The 23350-nt window shown below is 36.5% G+C and overlaps 2 protein-coding genes across 13 annotated transcripts in view; one reads left to right on the top strand and one right to left on the bottom strand.

The window, feature by feature from the left end:
* MCPH1 (microcephalin 1) overlaps nucleotides 1-23350 on the bottom strand; it is a 132203-nt gene that overhangs the window by 35776 nt on the left and 73077 nt on the right. The gene's annotated exons all lie outside the window — the stretch shown is intronic.
* Nucleotides 2264-23350, top strand: part of ANGPT2 (angiopoietin 2) — a 50407-nt gene continuing 29320 nt past the window's right edge. Inside the window, exon 1 of one of the 4 annotated variants that reach the window (XM_009677034.2) lies at nucleotides 2264-2995. In XM_009677034.2, the coding sequence (XP_009675329.1) occupies nucleotides 2711-2995 (285 nt within the window). In that variant the 5' untranslated portion in view covers nucleotides 2264-2710. The remainder of the gene's footprint in view (nucleotides 2996-23350) is intronic. The other 3 variants (XM_009677036.2, XM_009677035.2, XM_068937345.1) reach the window with 3 other exon arrangements.

The following is a 23350-nucleotide window of genomic DNA, read 5'->3' as shown; positions in this document are numbered from 1 at the left end:
ATAGCAATTCAAAAACTGTTGATCTAATCCGGTCTCTTATGGAAATCCTGTCTAACAATTTCTCAGTCAACAATTTCCCCTAATTTTACATATGTACAGTCCTTGAGTCCTTGAAGTCTAGTAATTAAAAAGAAAATTCTAAAATACTGTGACGGTCAATCTCACCTTTTCCTTCAATAAATAATTAAGGATTGAAAAAAATCCATGAACACATAACCTAAGAAAATTGGTAAGATTATTGTCCAGTTCTTCCTCATTAGGAGAGGGACGCTTTCAGGGTTGGAGCGTTCTTATTTTCAGCACTACTCTACACTGGGTGCCCTATATTCTTTGGAGTAGCTGTAAGAGGAAAACAAAGCAGGGGACAGATCAAGTTAAAGACATTTAAGTACAAGTAATAATGGGAAATTCTCACATAGTTTAATAAAAAGTTTTTATAGGAAGTATTCAACATTAAAGAAAATACTTAATGAATTTGAATGTCTGGTTAGATACCTAGAAATGCTTCATTATCTCATATGCAAATCTAATCCTACATGCTCATTTTATTGCATAATAAATAGTAGGTTCCTCAAATACCTTGCAAAAGATTGTTATTCACATGGAAATAAACTTTCTTTCAAAGATTTCAATATATTGAAAAGCAGAAATCACTGCGCAGAAAAGTTTTGAAGTTTCATTAACAACACAGGTAGCTGTCACATTAATTAGCTTGGTTATTGCAACAGAAAGTTGAATGGATGGGAAATGCAGATATATGCCAAGCCCTGCAAATATGTACATTTTGTAGAAAATATTCCTGACTCTATCCCAAGTGCCAAACATATTCCTCCATTTCCTCTGACTGGAAGGATGAACAATGGCAAATGAACCTTCCACAGGAAGCAAATCTGACAAATTGGCTTCATGGGTCACAGTCCAAGTATAATTTGAGCCTTCTGGAGTCTCCAGAACTAAACCCTATGGATTGCTCCTTCGAGAGATAACAGAACGTATTACGTAAAGAAATCCCAACAGCTACCAATAAGGTACAGCATGCATACTAGCTGCTACGACTATTTTTGACAATGCCTGAACACAATTTTCACGTTGCAGAAAGCAGAAATCACATTAATACACTTTATTAAATATAGAAAGTTGTGTAAGAAAGTCTGTCCTAAGAGATCCTGAGGCACACTGAGATTTTCCTGGGGATAAGAGAACCTTTGGTCTCTAATTCATGTTAGTTTGACTAGCATGGCATTCCCTTTGTTTACTTTAATTAAGAAAATCTATAGCTCCCAGATCCAAACCCAGTAAAGCTCCCAGGCAGTTTCTCTTCAGGAATCAGTTTCCTAACATGCTGGTTTCAAGGAGACACTTTCTGCAACAGAAAACTAAACTTTTCCAAGATTTCAGTGGAATCAACTCTTTCCTAGGGTTTGGTAAGTAGGTTAGCAATTTTCTGCTTTTTCAAGTTCACTGATTCTTGCAGAGAACATGGGAGTGGGGAGTGGTGGAGAGTTATTTTTACTCTTACATATATAATCAAATATGCCTTTAGCAGATTTCCGCTTACCTTTTACAGGTATTTCCCACTTTTGAGGGCCCAGAATTGGGCTAATGTAAACTGATAAAGTAACTAATGTGCACCCATGTCGCTTCCTGAGGAAAGCCTTACAGCCTCTTTGCAAAGTTATTCTCTCTTCCAGTCCCAGCTGGCTTTTGGTTTGTAACTCTTTCTAACATTATCCTTTTTAAAGTTAGCCTGTTAATATAGACAAACAACTTAAAAAAATAAAAGCTTGAAAACATTTAACTCCTGAAAAACACGCATGAAAAAAATTATTCAACTCAGAGATAGAGCAAAATACATCAAGTCTGTATGTTACACTGAAGACTTTTCATAAAAAACCCTCTCTTGCTCTCTTTGCAAGGCCAGGCCAAAATTTGCTGTTGTGTGCTTGGGACAGTATCTTTGTAAGTATACAACGCGTTAAGTATAAACAGAGTTACATCTTAAAAGGTCCACCTTTTAAAATGCTTTTCTTTAAAGGGAACAAACACACACAGGGACTTTTTTTTTCTTTCTGACAGTGTTTAAAAATGATTGCGACTACAAGTAATTTACAAGCTGCCCCTGCAAACATAGTTGGAGGCTATCGGAACTGATTTCTCTGTCTAGGAAACTCTTAATTAGAGCTGTGCTTCAGGAATTCGCAGGGGTCCGGTAACGGGTCGCTCTCGCCGGCGCTTTTCTCTAGCACGCCAGGCAGCGCTGGGCAGAGCGCTCGCGTTTCCTCCTCCCTTGCGAGTGACCTCCCTCTACAGGAAGATAATGGATAAGTCAGGAGGGAGGAGCAGCTCAGCTACACATGTCTGGCTTCTCTTATCAACTTATCATATAAGGAAAGGAAAGTGATTGATTCAGATACCGAAGCTGTAAAATCGTGACAAAGACGAGCAGAAGAAAGCATTCAAGCTTATTCTTAAAGCGAACCCGGCTCCTGCAGGGTAAACGGGACTGCTTTGCCTTTCCGCATCTGACAGTTCGGAGCACGACCGGGGAGCGGACGGCACGCTTGCAGTTTGCAGCTAGGACAGCAGAAAAGCCCAGCTCTCATTCAGACGACACATGGCAGCAGAGCGCTGAATTTCAGTGCAGGTTAACTACATCTGGGTTCTTGTTAGTATACTGAAGCCGTTCAGATTTGCTGGGTTACGAATTAAAATGCGGCTGAGCGTTTACTTTACTTTGAGCTGCAATCTCTTCTTAGCTTCAGGATACAACTCCTTTAGTAAAAGCATGGAGACTATAGGCAAGAAGCAGTACCAGGTTCAGCACGGGTCATGCAGCTATACCTTCCTTTTGCCTGAGACAGACAACTGCCGATCTTCCAGCTCTTACGTGTCTAACGCAGTGCAAAGGGATGCACCTTTAGATTACGATGATTCAGTACAAAGACTGCAACTACTTGAAAACATCATGGAAAACAACACTCAGTGGCTAATGAAGGTAGGACAATATTATCTCTGTTCTAAAAATCTTGTTTACGAGATCTTGTTAGCTACTTCATTTTGGGTTTTTTTTTTCTTCTAGGAGTTTTTAAGTTCAAAAAATGCATGATCTAGACTAAATTTCTGAATTAGTGTTCAATCCAAAAGTTGGGTTGAAGTCTGAAAACAAAATTTTACAGACTAGCAGGGAACAGAAAATTGCACTGTTCTGCAGACCTCATGTTTTATAGTTTAACATTATATTGGAGCTGCTTGGACAAATAGTAATTACACAGGCAGACTGCAAGCATGTCTGAAGTCTGACATGAAAGAACCAGACACTTTACAACTCACTGACAAGAGCTAGTTTATCTCTATTTAAACAGTATAGAACATGCCTTTATTTGAGGCACATTTTAAAATTCTTATTGGAAACATGATTTTAAAATCTGCGTGCAAGAAAATAACATACGTAAGCCACAGTTACGAAGAACTGTAATTCTAAGTAGAGGCTGCAAGTCTGACTTGCAGTGAAATTAGCCTAGTGAAGTGACAGAATTTCCAGAAAGTTCATTAACAGAAATCCTGTGTATCCTGTAATATATCCACTCAAAGATAGAAAATTCAAGGGGAAAAAACTGTGGAAAGAATGACACTGTTTCAGATGCCACATAGCTGCCTTTAATGCAACTCCATTGTTAACTAAAGGAAAATGACATGTTTATTCTCCAAGTGGCAATATTTATAAAATTCTATCTGAAACAGCAGAAAAAGTTATACTGTATAAATTCTTGATATTACTAGAAAATAAACGTGATCACTATTCCACATTTTTACAGAAACTCACTTGATTCTAAATATTATACAGTTCAGTAAACTTTTATTTCACTGGTATCTGAGAAAGTGTGATAGTATAGTTTAACTGCACAGTAAACTTATAATCGTGTGTCTGTGTCTTGTACCAAGATATCTGTTCTAAGGAATAAATCTTTTGAGGACTGAACTGAGCAACTGACATCATAACTACAAATAAGTCTTTAAATATTACAATGATGTCATAAGGTTGTCTTTCATAATGAAAACTACTTGTTGCCAAAGGAGAATTCGTAATTCTCTGCAATATGAGCAGGCATTTCTTCATTCTAAGTTTAAATGATTATCAAATAATCATTTTGCATTAAGGTTTGTGTGTCCCATCAATTACAGAGCTATCAAGCTAGTATGAGTACAATCTAAGAAACCTGCTAGCAAATTTGTGTACGTAAAGCAGAACAGTCACACTTCCCAGTAGAAAGCAGAGTGTTTTCATCTACCTGAAAATAAGCTTTGAAGCTTAAATCCAAAATGCATACACGTGAAGGCTGCAGTGTGGGCCACTAAATCTGTCTTTAGTCATCTTTACGGGCTTAGGATGCTTAATTTAGACACCTTCATTTTCAAATGTTAGCTAAACCATCAGTTTAGCAGCTCTTTTTTCTTCTTTCACAAGCAAGCATACTCACCTCCACATATATATTTATCTCCCTACTGATTAATTTAGCAATGCTCACTATTGTAATGTTAAGAGTAACATTAACAGATGTGCAATGAAAAATACACAAAGTAAAGTAGTCCAATCTACCCAGCTGGTAAGCAATTTCCTAACATAAATAGTAGAAATCACACACAAGGCTCCAGTGCTAAATACCGCTTAAGTAGGCAAACACAATATCGTAAGTGACATCAGGTAAACAGAAACCAGTAAGCAAATTCCAGCATCCTTATTTAGTAAAAACTGCCCTTTTTCCTGTCAGTCTCTGGGAAATCAGTTGCAAGAGGACTAGGAGGATAAGTATATCTAACACATTCTTTGGGGGGATCAAAAAGCAGATTTTGTTCTACAAGACAGACACATTTCTTTCATTTGAGCAAAGATTTCCAAATAAGATGCTTTAGAAATAGGTTGATTTTTTTTTATGCTCCATAACTAAACATCCTGTAGAATAACTACTGTTTGCCTTTTTCACTATTTTAACACCTGCCCTTTATGTCATTTGTTATGTTCACAAAGAGACTCCCAACAAAAGTTGCTTTTCCTCAGATTTGCTTTGCTAGTGACACCTGGCCTGCTAAGTGAACACGAAAAGGAAACAATAACCTTTACAGTTGTTTACCGAGTTTACTTACTATTTTTCTCAGTCAATAAAACACATAGCTAGGTTCATATTTCAGTTAACTAAAATATAGTGGCAGAGCAGACAAGGCTTGGCCAAAAAATGTTGTTCATTTACTCTATACACTGCATTGAAATGTAATGGCATCTTGATTAAAAAAAGCATGGCATTAAGTTCTGAGCAACTGCAGAAAACTCTGCCTTAGGTCTTGCTTTTGAAAAAAAATTATTTTGCTCAGTTAAGAGGCAGAACCTGCTGCCTTTTGAAGCAGTGTAAAAAAAAAAATTAAAATTGTATCACAAGCTTTCAGTGCGACTTAACCTTTAAACTTTGTTCACAAAGTATTGTACATCCCAAAACATTTTTATACTCCTCCTCCCCCCCGCCCCGGCCTTTAATCCATCAACTAAAGGAAACATTATGCTTCTGAATGAACACTAGGCTGTATGAATGGAACAGCATGGGAAGTGTGCACTTTATCTGGTTAATGGACAAACACAATAGGAAGAAAATTAGTTACGTAGGTCCAGGTTCTTTTTTGATCTACTCCTGTATGCAGAGCAAAAGACTTTCGTCTGCAAATGCTACAAATCAAGTTGAGTATTGCTTCATGCAAACACATTCTTTTTTCTGCAGTGTGTTAATGCCTTACGCCACTACTGTAAATACCATATATAAAGCTGGAATGTCTTTCTAAAGTTAAGCACAGTTATGTACCTGAAAGTGAGCTTTCTTCTTTGACCTTCCTTACCTTGGGATCAACTTATATATTGAAGTGTAAAAAAGGTTTTGGGGGGGGTGGGCAGGGAGAACAAACCTATCAAGATTTTCAATTAATTGGAGGGGATTAAGAGGTTAGTATAAAGCTGAGATACATGACTAAGTTTAAAATTTCCAGTCTTCTATGTTAACTACTACCCTTGAGATATTTTTATATATAAAAAAATTAGGTTGTCACATATTCCCAAAAGACAGGCAATTCCCATAAGGTCCACAAATAAACAAACCTCTATCTGAATTAACGGCACATTTACCATTTGGAACATGTCAATTTACATGTCCAGTAACTGCCTTTTTCAGGTATTCAGATACTGAGATAACCAAATGCTAACGTGAATTCATTTCTTAGTACCTTAACTAGATCCTATGACTCTGGGAGATATGAGTCTCTGTCCAAAGCAATTGTGCAAAACAAATGGGTTGCATTTTCTTAGTCTTTCTTGTTCGAAACAGCTGAAAACAATATATGATTAAATTGACTATAGCATATGGAATAAAGGTAATTTAATTGTAGTTTATCTGCATGCCAAAAGACAAATAAAAGTCTGCGGCAGCACACTCAACTTTTAAACCTAAGAACAGAACTTCATCCTGAACCAACCCAGCAGACTATGAGACGGACATTTTACTGATAGAAGTGCGGTGGTTTTGGATAGTCTGAACTGCAATTCCTTCTTCCTTGTCACCTTTTCCTGGAAACTAAAAATCCTTGGTCATGTTGAAACTTTTTTCTTCTTTAAGCACAATAAATTTAGATGTTTTAAGGTGTAGGGAATGAATGCTTGTAACTTTTGATGGATAATTATCAATGAATGGTAATAATTATTGTAATACTTGTACTGACGTTCTATAAGACCACATGTATTATCTCAAATATGAAAAAGAATATTCTCATATGCCACCCTCCACAAACATCTGTACACAATGCACAAGGACAAATATATTGCACAGTGTTGCATTTTGAAGTACGCAAAGAGATGATTCTGACTCTTAAATCAAGAACTGCATTCCTTTCTTAAGTAATGCATCTGTTTCCACTTATATGTGAAAAGTACTTGTTTCTGTCTATCAGCTACGTACTCACCAAGCAAAAGAATACTAGCAGGACCCAAAAGAAAACACTGTTTTACTTTGAGATCAATGCATGATATTGGCTAAAGTGTCTAAGCAATATTACATGATCTGACTTGCGGAGTTTGTCGTTACATCTTCTGTAGATAAATTCCTGAGAAAGGATTTGAAATTACATAGCTTCATGTGTTCAAAAACTGTGTTGTAAAGACTGTTTGAGCATCATTCCACAAATAACAAATTGATGAAACAGGTATGAAATGGTACAAAATCAACAAAGGGGAGTAGATTTTTTCTTGTACAGATCTACAAGACAGAATGAACTTTAGAACTGACCATCTCCAAGAAGTGATCAGAAAGAACTACGGTGAACAGACTCGCTTTACTGAATCTGTTTCCAGCATTCAAATAATGTTCATGTGCTTTTCTTACGTTTTTATTAATATGATCATAAACTTATCATCTTTATCTGGTCCAAACAGCAAATTGGGAGACTTTCCCCATTTATTACTGACATCAAGTGCTTTTCCCCACCTCCCCTTCCTTCAGGTGCACATGTAGGAAATGAGCCTGGAGATGCCTGAGTTGACAGCTTCTGGCCCTTTTCGTTTGCACACCCACTTAACATAAATACACTGTAAAACAAATAGCAGAATGTTTTGGGTGTTCTAGAACCTTTTGCAGATTGAATTTCCTTTAAAAGCGGTGTTTTTTATTCCAGGCAACTATCTTGTTACTGATTATTTTTGTTGTTAATCATGAGTTAATTCACTAATACGTATTTCCCCATAATTTAGCAATAAAAAACAACTAGTACCATTTGCTTGACTTCTAGACACCAAAAACAAACTACATATGTATTACTTAGCACTGAATTTTGCCTAAAACACACACACAGCTACCCATTTATAACTATCTTAATATAAAGGTTAGTAGCTTCAGGGACCGTATTATGACACTGCCCTTTTCGTACAATATCTGGTGTATCTGAAAATATACATTATATACACTATACATTACTTGATTTACAATACTTCTTACAGTAAACCAAGCCAGCTCAGCAAAAAACAATATTTATCAAACAACACTTCGTATACTTTTGTGCAAGAACCTCCTGTTGCATCCCCTGTTTTGTGGAGTTTTACATAGCTTTGGCTGAAAGCTATGTAAAGTAAGGGGCAAAGTAAGACTTTCTGCACCATTATCATTAAAGGGCTAGACATATAAAATGTTGTCAACTGACTGAGAAGATACAGTCTCAGACTTTAGATTAGGACCTACAACAGACGGAGGCAATATTCTCTGATCCTTCTCTGGAGCTTAGTAAACTCAGAGTAACATCAGACAATCTAAATTAGCTCCCTAGAGGAAGTTCAGTCTGCCTTTTCAGTCTGGAAGAAAGAGAAACAGAGGAACAGGAAAAGAAAAAGCAATCCCTCGTGAAGATGCAAATTTACTAGCATTGCCAAAGAAGTTGCAAAGGCTAGTAGCATGCTGCATAGCCCTCACCCTAGCACACAACTTCAGCACTGAAGTTTGCAAACCTCAGAATGAAGAGACAATAAGTAGACGTGTAGAACACTACTAAGATATGAATATATACATTATGCTTCCCACTCATTAAAACAGCTTAGGTACAAGGCTCAAACTGGGACTAATGTCCTTTCCATTGAGCTCGGCGTCTCTCCGTTCCCACACCCCAACAAAAGATGCAAGCTGGAACAAAAGATGCAAGCAGCATTGCGGAGAAAAAAAGATACTGCCATTTAACTAGCAATAGGATGCTGAGGAGAGCCAGTACAGAACGCAGATTTTCTAAAGCACTGAGGGAAGATGAGAGAAATTACTCTTGAATAGAAGAAGGTTTCATGCATGTGCTAGTATATGAAATAAGGATGTTACACTGAGAAAATAAGTTGGTAGTTCAAATGCACCCTAATAAATCTCTCACTTGTAAAACCAGATAAACTGCTGAGAAAAAAAATCAGTGGACTATAAATAAAAAAATAACCTTCAAGAAAAGGAGAGTTTCCACAGGGTTGAATAAGTACTTTCAGAAATAAGCAACACAGATAATTTTGTCTGCCATTTTATTCTTTTGAATTTTCAAACTTTCAGACTAACCAAAATGTAAATTACAGCTGAAAAAATACAAGGAGAATCAGATCACTTCATAGTGTTAACCCTCTGGAAAGAAACAGAGGTACATCATAGTGTATGTTAATACTCACAAATGCCTCAGAGATATAGCACATTCCACAGTGGAACAAATTAAGCCAAATATCCTCAAACACAGAAAAAATTTTAAAAAGCTTTACAACTGGAAATACTGTCATCATTTTGTTTCCTTTAACAGACATATCTCTAAAAAGTGGGGCAGAGGAAAAAAGAATCACACTTATTTCTCTAGGAACAAATGAAATATCGTTTGGTGAATCTCAGTCCATTCTAAGTAAACCAAGCACAGAGGAAACGTTAGAGAATTCTTCGAGTTACAAAATCCAGATCTGTATTTTGTATAAAAAAAATTCCACACCTAAATAGTTCTGCAAACACTCACTCTGTCAGTTTTCCAGCTGTACTAGGAAAGTACTCAGTACTCCCTAAATGCCTTTTTTTATGCTTACTACATTTTCCTGCACAAAGAGTTATTGAAAATTCCATTAGTTTTCATCTGTCTCTTCAACAAGGTAACCCTAAAATTAAGATGTTTACAAAGCTCAGAAAACGTATCCCACAATTTGCATGGTCAGGAGATACCTGTTCTCTTTCCAGCTTCCCGCATGTTATAATTTAGTTTAGAGAGAGTGAAGCTACAGGTACTTTTCTACTGTCTTTACGCTAACCTTCTCTTAACTTTTCTGTCTTTTAGTAGAAATATGCATACCAAGTATTCCTCACAGAATACTATTCACAGAAGCTATAAAGAGTGAAATATTTCCTTCAGTAGATGAGTGAATACTTCAGAATTCTTAGATGCCTTAGATTTTCCATTCAGTCCAGCTGTTTCTAGATATTCCTGTTAATTCCAAGAGGTATCTTAATTTTACTCAATTGTCCTTTAATACTGCCGAGGGGGAAAAAAAAATCAATGTTGTATTTGTACTCAGGACTCAAGCATCGTGACAGAGCAAACAGCGTGCCGCCCCTCTCTACAGGACAACATATCAACTAGCTACCTTTGATTTTGGTCAGGCATCAAAATAAGCATGTTTTGGTGACACAGCTAAGAGATTAACAGACAATATTTTATTGATAGCTAGCTATGACACATTATTATTTAAGTTTCCAGAAGGGGGGGAAAAAGCGTGGCCGGAGACATTCTCAGCTCTCTCAATGGTAACAACTGAAATTCTTGAACAGCTATTCAATTTTTGGACTCTATAATATCTTTTAATAATGCAATCATCAAGATACTGAAAATAGCCCAATATATTTCAAAAGCTGTGCTAAAGCCTACATGATGATCAGAGTAATTCAGTAGAAAGTCAAAATTACCATATTAAACAAACCTGTTCAGGTACAGCATAATCAATCACACAGCTGCCATCGTCTGAACTACTCCAGAAGTATTGTTTTTGCATGCTTTTGGAGTAAGTTGTTTGCCAAAACCATATGAAAACACACTAGGCAAATGCATTTTCTTTAATTACTGCTCCATTTAATAGAACTTCATGAGAGGGAAGAAAAAAGCTGAAAGCTCTCATCATTGGAGAAAGAAAAACTGTATGCATTTAAAAATGATAGGAACTTCTTCAAATCTCTAGTGTAAAATGACTGAACGTTTATTAAGCCTAGTCCAAACAACTGCTGTGCAGAGCTGTTCATTCTCACGTGCTCACAGTATCAGCTTCGCCACTACGGTTTCTTTGTGAGTCAGGCCTGCACCTGACCCGGCTGATACTGGAAGGGAAGAGCCCCTTTTGTTCCATTGCATCAGGGGGTGGGAATGAGGAGACACCCAGCTCCATGGGAAGGACATTTCCTGGGCAAAGCTGCAGCCCTTATCCCACCGGCAGCCACCCAGCCCCCATACCTGTCTGCTGACATCAGTGTACTGGAGGCCCGCCCTTCATCACAGGACAGATGTGTAGTCTTACGCTGAGGTATTTGAGTAAGCCGGGAGGTTTAACTTTGATAGCTGCCACCTAAAAGCGATTTTAGTTTTCTCTTACTCCTAAGAAGGTATTTGAGTGTCATCTATACAAACTCACTCCCTTGAGATCCTCTCCTTTGAACTACAACAACATTGTCTTGTGTGCAGCTGTGGTTAGAAACAATTTTCCTCCACTTTCCATTTGCAAGGTGCAACTACCTGCAAGATACTAGCTCAAATCTACAGTTTCAAAATGAAATACAAAACAGCCCTATAAAGAGAATGTACTAATCAATCAAGTAGCAGTAGTCTCTCCTCAAGTAGCAGAGTCCCTGATACTCTCTCTACCGTATCAGCTGTCAGCTGGCAATCTCTGCTATGGAAGAAGTTAGCATTCAAGCACCAAAAAAACTGCAGATCAGGACTGAACGATATGCAGCAATGTCAGACATGCTTACAGTTGTTACTGCGTTAATAGACAGCTTATTCAGTGAGACAGTTCGATATTCAAGAAAATTCCCTGGTGAAGACTTCATGGAACAATTCCTTGTTTTTACTTTTCTGTTTAGAAATTCAAGAAATAAAAATTTGTAAGTCTTCCCATAAACATGGTAATTCAACTATTTTAAGGAAATATCAACTTCCATTTTCTTACTATGACTTGAAAAGAAAAAAAAAAACAGATAAAAGAGGCAAAAGACTAAGTGAATAAGTGAGAACAGACAAGATCTTTTATTTTATGCTTTTAAAGAATAAGTTTTTAAAAATAAAGCTAAACTCTTTTGTGTGAGGTCTGAAATTCAACTGTATTTACCTATCTCCATATTTTTAATTTATGTCAAACTTCCATCCTGATGCCAGAATCTCTATCAGATGTAATAATTACCTCTAAAGTAATAGTAAATAAAGAACACTTCTGTGACTGCTACTGGAGCCTTCTGGGGAATGCTTTCTGAAAACTGCTCAGTGATGAAACACAGTACAAATAAGTAGAAGGTAAAACCCAAGACTAATAACCTAACCCTTAGAAGGGATATAAGCTACAACAAAATATAAACAGTCTGACCTCTGCTGAAGCCTCTACCACATACAAACAAGGATTCTGACAATACAAGATAGGAAAAACAGTTAAACTACATTTCACCAGCTACAGAAGAGAGTTCAAATACAGTTTAGTACTTTTTTTTTTCTGAAGATTTCAAGTTGTTGACTTGCATCTAAAGAAAACCTATCCATGCCTTGAGTTTTATTTCTTCCTTATAGCAAATTTCACTATTTTAAAATGGTCATGAGAACAAGGTACAAAATCCTAACTCCACTGAAGGCAAGTAGAAAAACTCCCACTGACTTTAGTGAACCAAGACTTCATCTGATGCATCTAAAAATTTACTTGACTCAAAAGGCGAAACATTTTTCTAACTATCTGACGATGACAGTGGAGTAAAACAGAAAAACAGATTTCCTGTACGTCTTTCTTCATGTGGACCACTTCTAATGAGTAAGAAACAAAAGAGATCATTTTAATTACAAGGAAATACACATTTCCATTTTCTTTTCCCTCATAAATCCAAGCGGGAAAGACTTTTCCTCAGTCTGATGCAGTCTACTCCTTTGAACCCACCATATTCCTCTGTGGATTTCCTTCCAGCTTCACAATGTTTGTTCAAACTTCGAGCCAATCAGACAGTCCCTGTCCTTAGCCAACTTTACAATCAGCCTTCCAACCTCCTTTGCAGCTCTCTTCCTTTATGAATTCCTAGCTTCTTTCATATCCCTGACCCATTAGTTTTTCTATTTTTGCTCTGACCTGCTTCAGTTCCTTTTTTCCCCTTCTTTAAGGCCATTTGGCTTCCTGGCTTTCCAGACTGAACTCCCTTTTGCTATATTATATCCTTTGTCATTCAGGATTCTCCATTCTGGGATCTTTGGTCCTCATTGTTGTTGTCGTTTTTTTTTTTAATGTCACCCCCATGCATACTCTATGGGGTATTAAGACAGCTCCCTTCTTTCCTTGGCCAGCTACATGGAGTACCAATGGCCTGGCACTTTGTGCCCAAGCACGGTGTGGTTACTAATCTCGGAAGCAGTGTCTTGCCTCTGAAGAAGGCTCTTGAAAGTGCATTTAAAACTCTCTCTTGTCAGTAGACCAGCCCATCAGATCTTGACAGACAGACAGTTTCATCACATAAAATACCCATCCTACAGTGCATAGCTTTGGTTTTCAGTCATTTGTTTGTGCTCAGATTTCCTCCTCTTCTATATTATGAACATCAATTGCTTGCTTGGTTTTGAGAGGATCTGGCTCCTGTTTCTGCACGCCAGAGAAGGGCACCAACTGGTACCTCGCTGACTGGAGGCTTCCAGGAGCATTGCCTGGAATTCAGCTCAAGAACTGACTTTCCATCACCACCTGAGCACTCTGCGGGGCACCAGAGACAAAGAGCACTGAATGGAATTTTTTCCTTGGTGCTTTTCCCATAAACTGAGCTACCTGCTTTTGGATGGATAATCCTAGCTCTTGAGGTGAAAAAGCATTTGTCATTAGGATTACATAATTTAGTTTTCTTTTCTTCAAGCATCAGCATCACATACTAAAATTACACATTTTGCTTCTGCAGTATGCTGCCTATATGTCTATATGATCTTATTGCCAAATATTTATGTTTGTCCACTCAACAGAGTAGCTTCCTGTTTTATCTTTCAAGCATGGAATTCCTCAGAAGCTTTTGCTTTTAAGATTAACTGTGCTAGTGGAACAATAAAGAGATATAAATAAGTACCATTTGACAAGAACATATCAAGCTGCTGGGATATTCAGCTTCTCAACTAAGCAGAGGTGATCATCCAAGCTTCCCTTGTTTAAGACATCACTTAACAAACGTATTTTGTTTTTTGGGTCCTGCTAATTCCCCCACAAGTATTTCAGAAATCTTAGAGAAGTTCTTTGACAACTCTGACTTGCCAGTATTCAAAGAAAAAAAACATCCATCAAAAGTGAGGAATTCTCTAACTGGTGATGGAAATATGAGGCAGCTTTTCAGAAAGAGCACTTCCCCTACCCTCCACTGTATTAGCAGTGGAAACACTGGAGGGAAATATGCAGCACGCCTTAAAGAACTTCTGCACTTAAGCACTTAAGAGATTACATTGCTTTTTTTTTTTTTGTGCATATGTACAAGAAAATTAGCGCATGTGTTCTTAGTGGAGAAATTCATTCCTTCAAAACTGAGGTCAGCAACAGACATGCGCACTGCCTCAAACTCTTAAACATTCCAAAACTGACATATTTTCAGCTCAAGTGACTGATTCTCTCTTAATAGCATCATCATTTAATTTTCTTCAAAAAATAATATATTTTATAAAAACTGTGTAAACTACATTTGGAAGCTAGTACGTTCCAAAGTTTAAGAAATACTCAAAATGTTTTCAGTTTCCTTTATCTGTGAAGTCTGAAAAATCTAATGATATTTAATGCTCAAAGATGCTCTGAGAACACAACTTTGAAACAGGAGACACCCAGTTTTATAGCCTACAAAAGGGACTAATTGTATTCCACAGCTTCCTAACTAGTTTGATCCTTGAACTCCAAATCATTCTTCCTTCTGGCTGGAAATGAAATGCAAGATGACTGCTTCCCTAGAAAGCAGTACTGAGCATGAACCACGAATGCCTCGCTCTCTTTCACTTCCCTAATAACATGTTCCGAAAAGAGGGATTTGCTTCATATTTCCCCAGATAACTGCATTATGATTTGCTGTGCTACATCTTATGTAGTAGGCTGTCCTACTGAAAGATGAATTCAGAATATACTTCACTTGAATTTGTGAACTGAGATAAAAAAGATAAATGGTTTTACATTCTGTAACAGAAATTTTGTGCTGGATATAAACTTGCTAAAAATCTCACAAAGTTTGTAAGGCTATGTAGCCAATGTCTTTCAGGAATAATGCCATAAGTACCACCAGCAGCACTCCTGATAGCCAGTTTATTTATTTCAGCTGCTCAGTGTAATGAGGAAAAAAAAAAATTACTCTAGATCTAGGATAACAACTGAGTTTATTCAAATTACCTGCTTTTCAGGTCAGAAGCTCACCAATCTAGAGGAGTCCTGATTCACTTAAGGTAGTATGAAAGTAAAAAATGTAACTGACAACTCAGAGGACTTGTCTCCAGAAATTTTTGAATATTCCCCGAATTATAGCCACATGCTATAACCTAGGATGTAAAAAATAAATATTGAGTGGCAAAGTTTCTTATACTGTTTATAAATAAAGAATCCTAATTTTGAATGTTGGTTGCTTGTTACGCACAAGGAAGAACATTTATGCTCATTTCAGTGAATGGCAGAAGCGTCACTGGCTTCTTGTCTTCCTGGCTTTAACACTACCGAGCTTCGGCAAAATGCCATTCATGACTCAGACTATTTATTTATTTATTTGTTCTTTATTTTTAGACCAATGGGAACTTTATGAATTCCTTCCCTGATTTCTAAAAGAAATACCACTTAGCTTGAAAAATGGTGATTCACAATCTTAGATTACTGCCTTAATGAATAACTTTTATTCTTAATGAAAATGCTTAATCACCAAATAATTGATTTTTAGGCTGAAGATACTGTTATTAAATTTTGCTTTTAAATGATTTCCTTGACCATACAGAAACTAAGGCTATTAAAAGATTTGTCAGGGTGATAGCTTACTTTTTATTAACAATTTTTTTAAATATCAAAAATATCTAATTTACAAATTTATTTACATCTCTTAAAAATGCACACCTATGCACCATAAAAAGTATATGCATCATACATAAGGAACCTCTGCCATCCTCCAAGTGACACATGCTGCTAGGAAAGCAGTAGTGCAATGTCGCATGTATAAAAGAAGCTCAGGGTCCGCAGTGGTGGGAGCTAAGATAGCCTTGGTACGGTTTCAGCTCTGAAAATCTCTCCCCTTTTCCTACGTACTCTTTTGCTTTTTCTAGATAGTAATGTTGATTGTAGCTTTTGCAGTTAGCTCAATACATAATTGGTAAGAATGATCATACCTTTTAGTATTTAGTATTTCAGTTAAGAACTCAAGAAGAAAGCTATTATTTACAAATATTTGTGAAGACAATGAAGGCATTTTGTGCATTTGGTTTCATGTTATATTAATGGGATATTTGATTTTTACTCAAGTAGATTATTCTCAGTGAAGGGGGATCTTCTGCTAGGAAGAAATGTAAATTATATAAGCATAACAAACAACTTACTCTAAATGAGATGCAATCACACATGAGAGTAAGCTAAGTTTTCATTTAGTGCACAAGTGGCTTTAGCTGAACCATCTCCTGCATACAATTTAAAGTCTTTATTTACTAGTCTAAGAGTATTTAAACTTTTAGTATTTTATTACACAATTCTACTTTGAATAACTTCCAACAAATCACAGCTCACTTTCCGCTAGTTTTTATTTATTATGTTACTATCACCTTTTTGTTTGCTGACAGAAAAATGAGATAAGAGAGAAAAAAAAACTTAGCTGGAGGTTTTAACTGAGACAGACACGCTCAGTGAGACATGCAAAAAGCTAATACTGTAGAGCTGTCTCAAGCATTCCCATATACATTCCCAAAAGATTCTTCTCCTCCCTTGAGAAACAGAGTCTATGGGGACTTCCTGCCCTAACCAAAAAAAAAAAGGCCAAAAAACCCAATTTAAAATGTCTCTTTTCCAGACACAATCACTTTATTTTTCTTCAGTTTACTGTTTTTTCTAAAAGTTACAGGCTACTAATATTGATGACTGACCTTCAGAAAATAGAAAAAGACAATGTTTTAATAAAACCTCATTTAAAATAGCTTAAAGCTTGATTGACAGATTGATGCAATACCTTTAAAATGTCCCTTAGGTCTGTCAAGATAAATGAACCTTGGAAGGGATACTGATTTTTCCATTTTTTGCTAATTTTAAGTAGTAGCAACACTGATAGACTGAAAGCAAGTGTGAAGAGCTTAGAGCTTTTTTTTTTTGAGAGACTAAAACTGTCTGCAAGATTTGAATTTTTATAGCATTCAGTCTCCATATCACCAAGAAATTGTAATGATGCATAAGATAACTGTAAGTACACATGGACAGCCTGGCAAGAAGACTTAGTATTGTGCTCCATTCATTACATACATACACATTAAACAGTATGTATAGCATATGCATGCAGGTAAACTCCATATGACAGCCAATAGCTTGCTTCAGATTGCCCATGTGTACTGCTGGAATGAAATTGTTGTGTTCATATATTTCATGATAATGTTTCCTTCTTTTTATCCAAACCTCCTTACATTTCAATGTTATCCATGTTTAATAGCATGCAAAAAGATAATTTCATCCCAAAACTATTTCTGGTGTGCAGAAGTCATCATATTAGAAATAAACAATTTATATACTTAATGTTTTAATTAAGAGTGAAGTCCATTAAAATAGCCTTTCATAAACTGTATTTTATGACTTAATATACACAAATGTTTCTGTGAATCAGCCAGTTGAGGATTCCGTGGCCTACACGGATGAGCTTCTATGCTACAGCTGCATATTTGCAAAGGACTTGAAAAAAATGTTTCAAATTATGGGCTAAATTCTACTTTGGATGACTCATGAAGAAACCAGACGTGGCTACAATCCAAAGAACACTGCCACTCTGAAACAAGGGCAGGCAACTAAGACCAAGTATTGCTGGGTTAAAGATAACTCATGACATCTGCAGACTGAGAAGTGGAAAGGTCTCATCTATAGTCTGAAAAAGTATTCAGAAAGAGAACTGAAGAGACTCCTCTTTGAGGCTTCCTTACTTTGTCCTGCCACTAGATCTGAGTGAAATTGATTATGACTGCCTCAAGCTCATTTTCCATCTTGCTCAGTTCTGTATATAAACTAATTATCCCACTGCCTAAGGAGCAAAATCTCAAGATGATCACTACAAGTATTAGGAGGACTAATTAAGATCCTTCTGGTCAGAATTCACAAATGTAAGTTTTGCATAAAGCACAGGGCATTTTTTAATAGAGATGGAAGAACAGTAATTCAAAAAGCTTTTGACAACTGAATGTGTTTGTCAATCAAACACTGGAGCTTTTAGGCATATTTAAAAAAATGCCCAAAGTCATGTGTTGCATTTTCTGTTGCTAGGATTTTTACTGTATCTACTCTCATTTTACAAACTGAAAACAAAAATGATAGAATCAGAAGACAGTTGTGGTGGATGCTTAGAAAATTACTGAATGTTGCAGAAAGAACTGAATCATATATATATATATATTTTCCTAATTAAGAAAACAACTACCGCCATGTCACTAGCCCTGCAATTTTCTCTAAATCTAAAATAGATGACTAAGCACATAATATGTGTTGTAATGCCAGCTGCTCAATACTTCCATGAGCTATTTTGAACTATATTGTAAAAAATTTCTAATCACAATCCTGGTCTGAGAATATGAATAGCTGTTTCTCATGCAGAAAATTTATGGGAATTCTGAAAAACAAGAATAAGATGAAAAAGAAATTGATTATATCAATGGTATTACCTGTTACAAATTTCAGTTTTACAAACTGAGGTTTGGCCTGTGTGCTGATGACAACAAAATACATACAGAAGAATCCAGACCTCCTTATTCATATTCTTTGGTTTTCTCTCCTGAAAATATGAAGAAAGCTTTCTGCTAGTTTTACTTCCTCATATTTACCAGACCCCCCCCCCCCCCCCCAAGAACAGGAAGGATCTGAATCTTTAAATAAGTGGCAGAAGAGCAATCAGCTGTCACTGCAACTTTCCTACTCAAAGGAAGATAATGACCCTCACAGGCTTATCACTGTCAGCCTTAGGAGAGTGTTAGGCAAAACCTAGACTTAACTCTTGCATATGTTTTTATTTTTAAATTGTAGTATTTTTTAAAAGAACTTTTATATACTATCAACAGCCACAGTTCTATTAGCAACAGTTCTACTCTCTGAGATCTGTTTCTTCTTATCTCTCCCTTGATGGGTAGGTGCAGTTTGTATCACTTTGCTCCTTAACATGACGTTTCCTGTGTTTCTGCTGTGTAGAGGTCTGGAGCTGACAATGTGCCGGCAAACCTCAACTCTCTAGTTTGCATCCTTAACCATCAGGTTATCTTTACACGTTTACTCAGAGCCTTATCGGTTCTTTCAGTGAAACTGCACGTTATAACTGGGGGCAGTCGAACAAGCCACCACAGCTGCAAGGGAAGACCCTACTCCTCCTCTCCAATGCTCTTACTCTCCTGTGCTCCCTTGGAGAGCAACTCTCCCTCTCATGCTAGGACATCAGATTAATCAGATTCAATCCACAAACTTGACAGAATTGGGCCCTTTTACTTTCAGGTTAGTGTCTCCAGGCTGTGGAGTGAGTCTAATGACAACCTGTGAGAGCCAGTGCAAGGAAGGGGGCAGGAACACATAGCTGGGGCATGGAGGTGAATGATCTCTCCATTTTGCCAGCATTTAGCTGGTAGAGACAGTGAACATACCAAATGCATCTGAGCTTCATACATCATATATAGATATAGAGCAATTGCCGAGTTTATGCAGCTAATGATATTTTTCATGAAATAACTTTGCCGAACTAAATTTAGGGCTAAAGAAATATGATTATAGGTGAACTTCTGACCTCTTTACTATTTCTTTTGGTAGGTACAGCATAAGAATGGATGTTGTACTTGTAAGAATAAATATTATCTTCAGATTTCAGCAGGCAAGTTGTGAGAAAGCCTAAAAAAAAGTGCTGTCAGTTATTTTCTCAGATTTATAGAAGTTCCCGAAAGTAGTAAATTGCTTAGTCTACTAACTGAAATCGACACTTGATTCAAAGAAAAAAAAGATCTTGATAGATTCTGATGACCTTAGGGATAGATACAAAGATGTTGCAGATTCAGCTGTCTACCCCCTTCTTCTATGGGAAACAGTACTATTTAGAAACTTAGGAATAGTAAGTATTACTTCTCTTTGAAAATAAATATCAGAGTTGACAGAATCAGATTGTAACTGATTTAAAAAAATCACCATGAAAACTTTCTTTGGAAAGACCGTTTGCTCCAGTAACTGACAAAATCTATAAAGATGAAATCAGCAACAAGTACTGTTTGTGTCATTCATATGGGGAAGAATTGGACAAAGAAGGGATTTTAATATATGTATTAATATAGCTATAATTGCTGCCAAGAACATGAGAATTTAATTAGTATAGAGTAGCCATTTGGCAGGGAAAAAACAAAAGCAACATTTCATGTATAATTTTCAAGGAAAAAAATTATAGGTTAAAGTGCCTCCAAAATACACTAATAATTTGCTGATGCTTTGGAAAATTGCTCTGTAATACGGACACAAACTATACAACAGGAATCAGGAAGGCTCTTCATTTAAATACGAATGGGTAGACCACTCCCTTCATAAATGATTAATACCACCTCTGCCGACAGTTAGAAAGGAAATTTCTGTTAATGCATACTCTACATGTTGTCTTTTCTTTCTTGCCAATTTAAAGCCTGTTTAAGAAAAAAAAATCTTGGCTATAAAAGTAATGTTTTGGAATGTGTTCAAATATGATTGATCTATCCTCATTCTTTTGGCAACTTAGCTAAAGTATTTTTGTCAAATTTTATAATTTAATATGATTTGAAGTAATAAGGCATGACAAACTAAAATTTATTTCCTAATAGAGAATTCTGTCCCTCTAAAAATGCATGACCAACTGTATTACAGACCTTAGTTATGAAATCATTTTCTTCAATTTTATTTGAAACCTTAGCAGCTGTTTTGCAGCCGTTTCAGTATACTGCTTTTTCCCCATCTGAGATTTCATTTTTATATTTACTTCCTTCAAGAATACATGCCAACCAGCTAAGTTGTACACAAAAAATAGAATGTTTCATAAGAAAGCCCATCAAGAATCACAGAAATATTATGAACTATGACTTCTTTCAAACCTTCAGCTATTAATTCCTCCCTCCTTCCAATTTTCTTGTGACAGGATTCATTGACATTCCCTTAGAAACAGAATTTATGATAACTATTTTTATGGAACAGTGAGCAATGCGTGTTAGGTTGAGCTCAAGTTGAGATAAGTCTTACATTTAAACGGAAATTAAACCACATATGAAGAATTCAGTGTTTTCACCTCAGGTTTACAGGCCTCTCATATATAATTATCTGATAATTCAAACTGTTTCTTAATTAAAACATATTTAAAGCTGCATCACTAAGAGTCAGCTACTAGGTTAAATTACTTTGTCCAAAGTAACCATCATGTGATCACGGTTTACACATACAAACATTTAAGTCTTATACACTGGCTACTCATAGAATTAAAAAGAGATTAAAAATTATCTTCCCATAAGTAGTCATGCAGCAAAGGAGCAATCTGGCAAAATACCAACCCCCGTTGCACCTCCCAGATTTGAGCACCATCTTGGAGGACAATGCCATGCGGTACGAATCAAACCGCCAAACTCTCAAACTCCTGGATGGGAACTGCAGCATTTCGCTCCCATGTCCATCCCTCCTGCAAATGACCCAAGCCATTCTTCCCTTTCAGAAATTCTGACTATGCTACTGATTATAAATGAAGTCACCTTCTTGGCAGGAGCCGATTAACCATATTCTGCAACGGGGTATGCCATCAGGAATGACATTCTTTCAAAATCACTGCTAATCCTCAAGGGCGCTGGTGACACTGAGCCACGGCTGCCTTAACTCAAGGCTGCAGCAATGAAAAAGTTCTTCCCTTCCCCTCTCAAAGAAACACAGGGGCCTCACGGCCTGAGAGTACGCTACGGGAATGTGTTCTGCCCTTGCTAAGATCAGGAGGACATGATGGGCATTTCGGATTAAAGTATCTCTTTTATTTATCTTTGAAGAAGGAGATAGGCACTAAAAAAAATTATGAAATGTAGTTGTAAAATGTCCTATTTTTGACAATTTTGGATTGTATGATAGGAAGAAGGTGAATATAAGCCAAGGGAAGTGAGTGCATATATTTGATCAATTCATAAAAAGAGATTTTACGATGTGTACATGCAGAGAATGCACAAAAGCAGAAGAGGTTTAGTGAGTACGAAGGAAAGCACAGAAGTTTCGTGCTTTGTATGATTCTCAGGGAAAAGAAAAACAAAAGCTCCAATGCCACTTAATTAGTCAGTCTTATTTTGCTGCTTCATGTTGCGCCAAAACAGAATAAATAAGCCACATCATGAAATTAGCCACGAATGTTAAAATAAATCTGTTTGGATGGTCATATTTCATACTTCCAAATAAGTAAAAATACCATATTCTCTAAATTGCTTGCTTAATACTTTTAAGATGAAAAATAGATTTGAAGACAAACTGTTGAACTAGAGTTCAAGATAATATTTCAATGATTTAGCATACATCACATGAATATGATAATATTTGAAAAAAGCAGATATTGCAGAGCAAAGATATTCCAAGATAGTCCTATACTTAAAGATATTCAAATAAGATAAGTTGTAACGCAGATCTACAATACCCAAAACAACCACTTCGTAAGGCTGCAAGCACAATGACCAGGGGTATAAAAATCTGGTAACCAGAAACACCAGATGCCTTAAATTGTAATCACAGGTTTTGCTTACTATAACCAGAACAACCTGACAGCTGTGTTTTAACTGGGCAATTGCCTAAGCATACCTTAAAATGTTTACCTTACCTTTAAGCCCAGAATTAACTCCTTTTCTAGTACAGGTTTTTGGAATAACTAAGTGATAACATTTTCAAAGTAGTAATGCAATTCTGTAATCCTATTTGCAGATATGGCTCTGCTCAGATTCTTATTCTCATCTCTAGTGAACAAGGAAACAGCCTTAAAGCATGAGGTCTAATATCCACAATTGTTTTATGAAACGATTTCTACTTTCTAATGAAATGGAAAGAATCAAAGCTCTTCATCTTTTTTTTTTTTTTTTTAAACTATTGCCTCGTACAAGAGGAGCAAGACTTGCAAGACTTTTTCCTAAATTGAAAAAAACCCACAGTATTTTCAGTGTTTTCTCATATGCTAGCTCTCCAGTACCTGAGATACCTCACTGCTTTTCTCTAAATGTCCGTTGTTTTTCCAATGTCCTTTGTAAGTGTGGACGATCTATATGCATAGAGTGCACCAGGTGAGGCTACATCCTTGATCTATACAACGCATTAGTGTGGTACTGAAGAAAAGTAAATGCATTCTAGAGATCTCCCTTCATTTCCTTTCAACAGAGGCATACTTTGAAC

This window comes from Struthio camelus, chromosome 3 (genome assembly GCF_040807025.1).
Source record: "Struthio camelus isolate bStrCam1 chromosome 3, bStrCam1.hap1, whole genome shotgun sequence".
Classification (NCBI taxonomy): Eukaryota; Metazoa; Chordata; class Aves; order Struthioniformes; family Struthionidae; genus Struthio; species Struthio camelus.
This window is presented reverse-complemented; position numbering and strand designations above follow the sequence as displayed.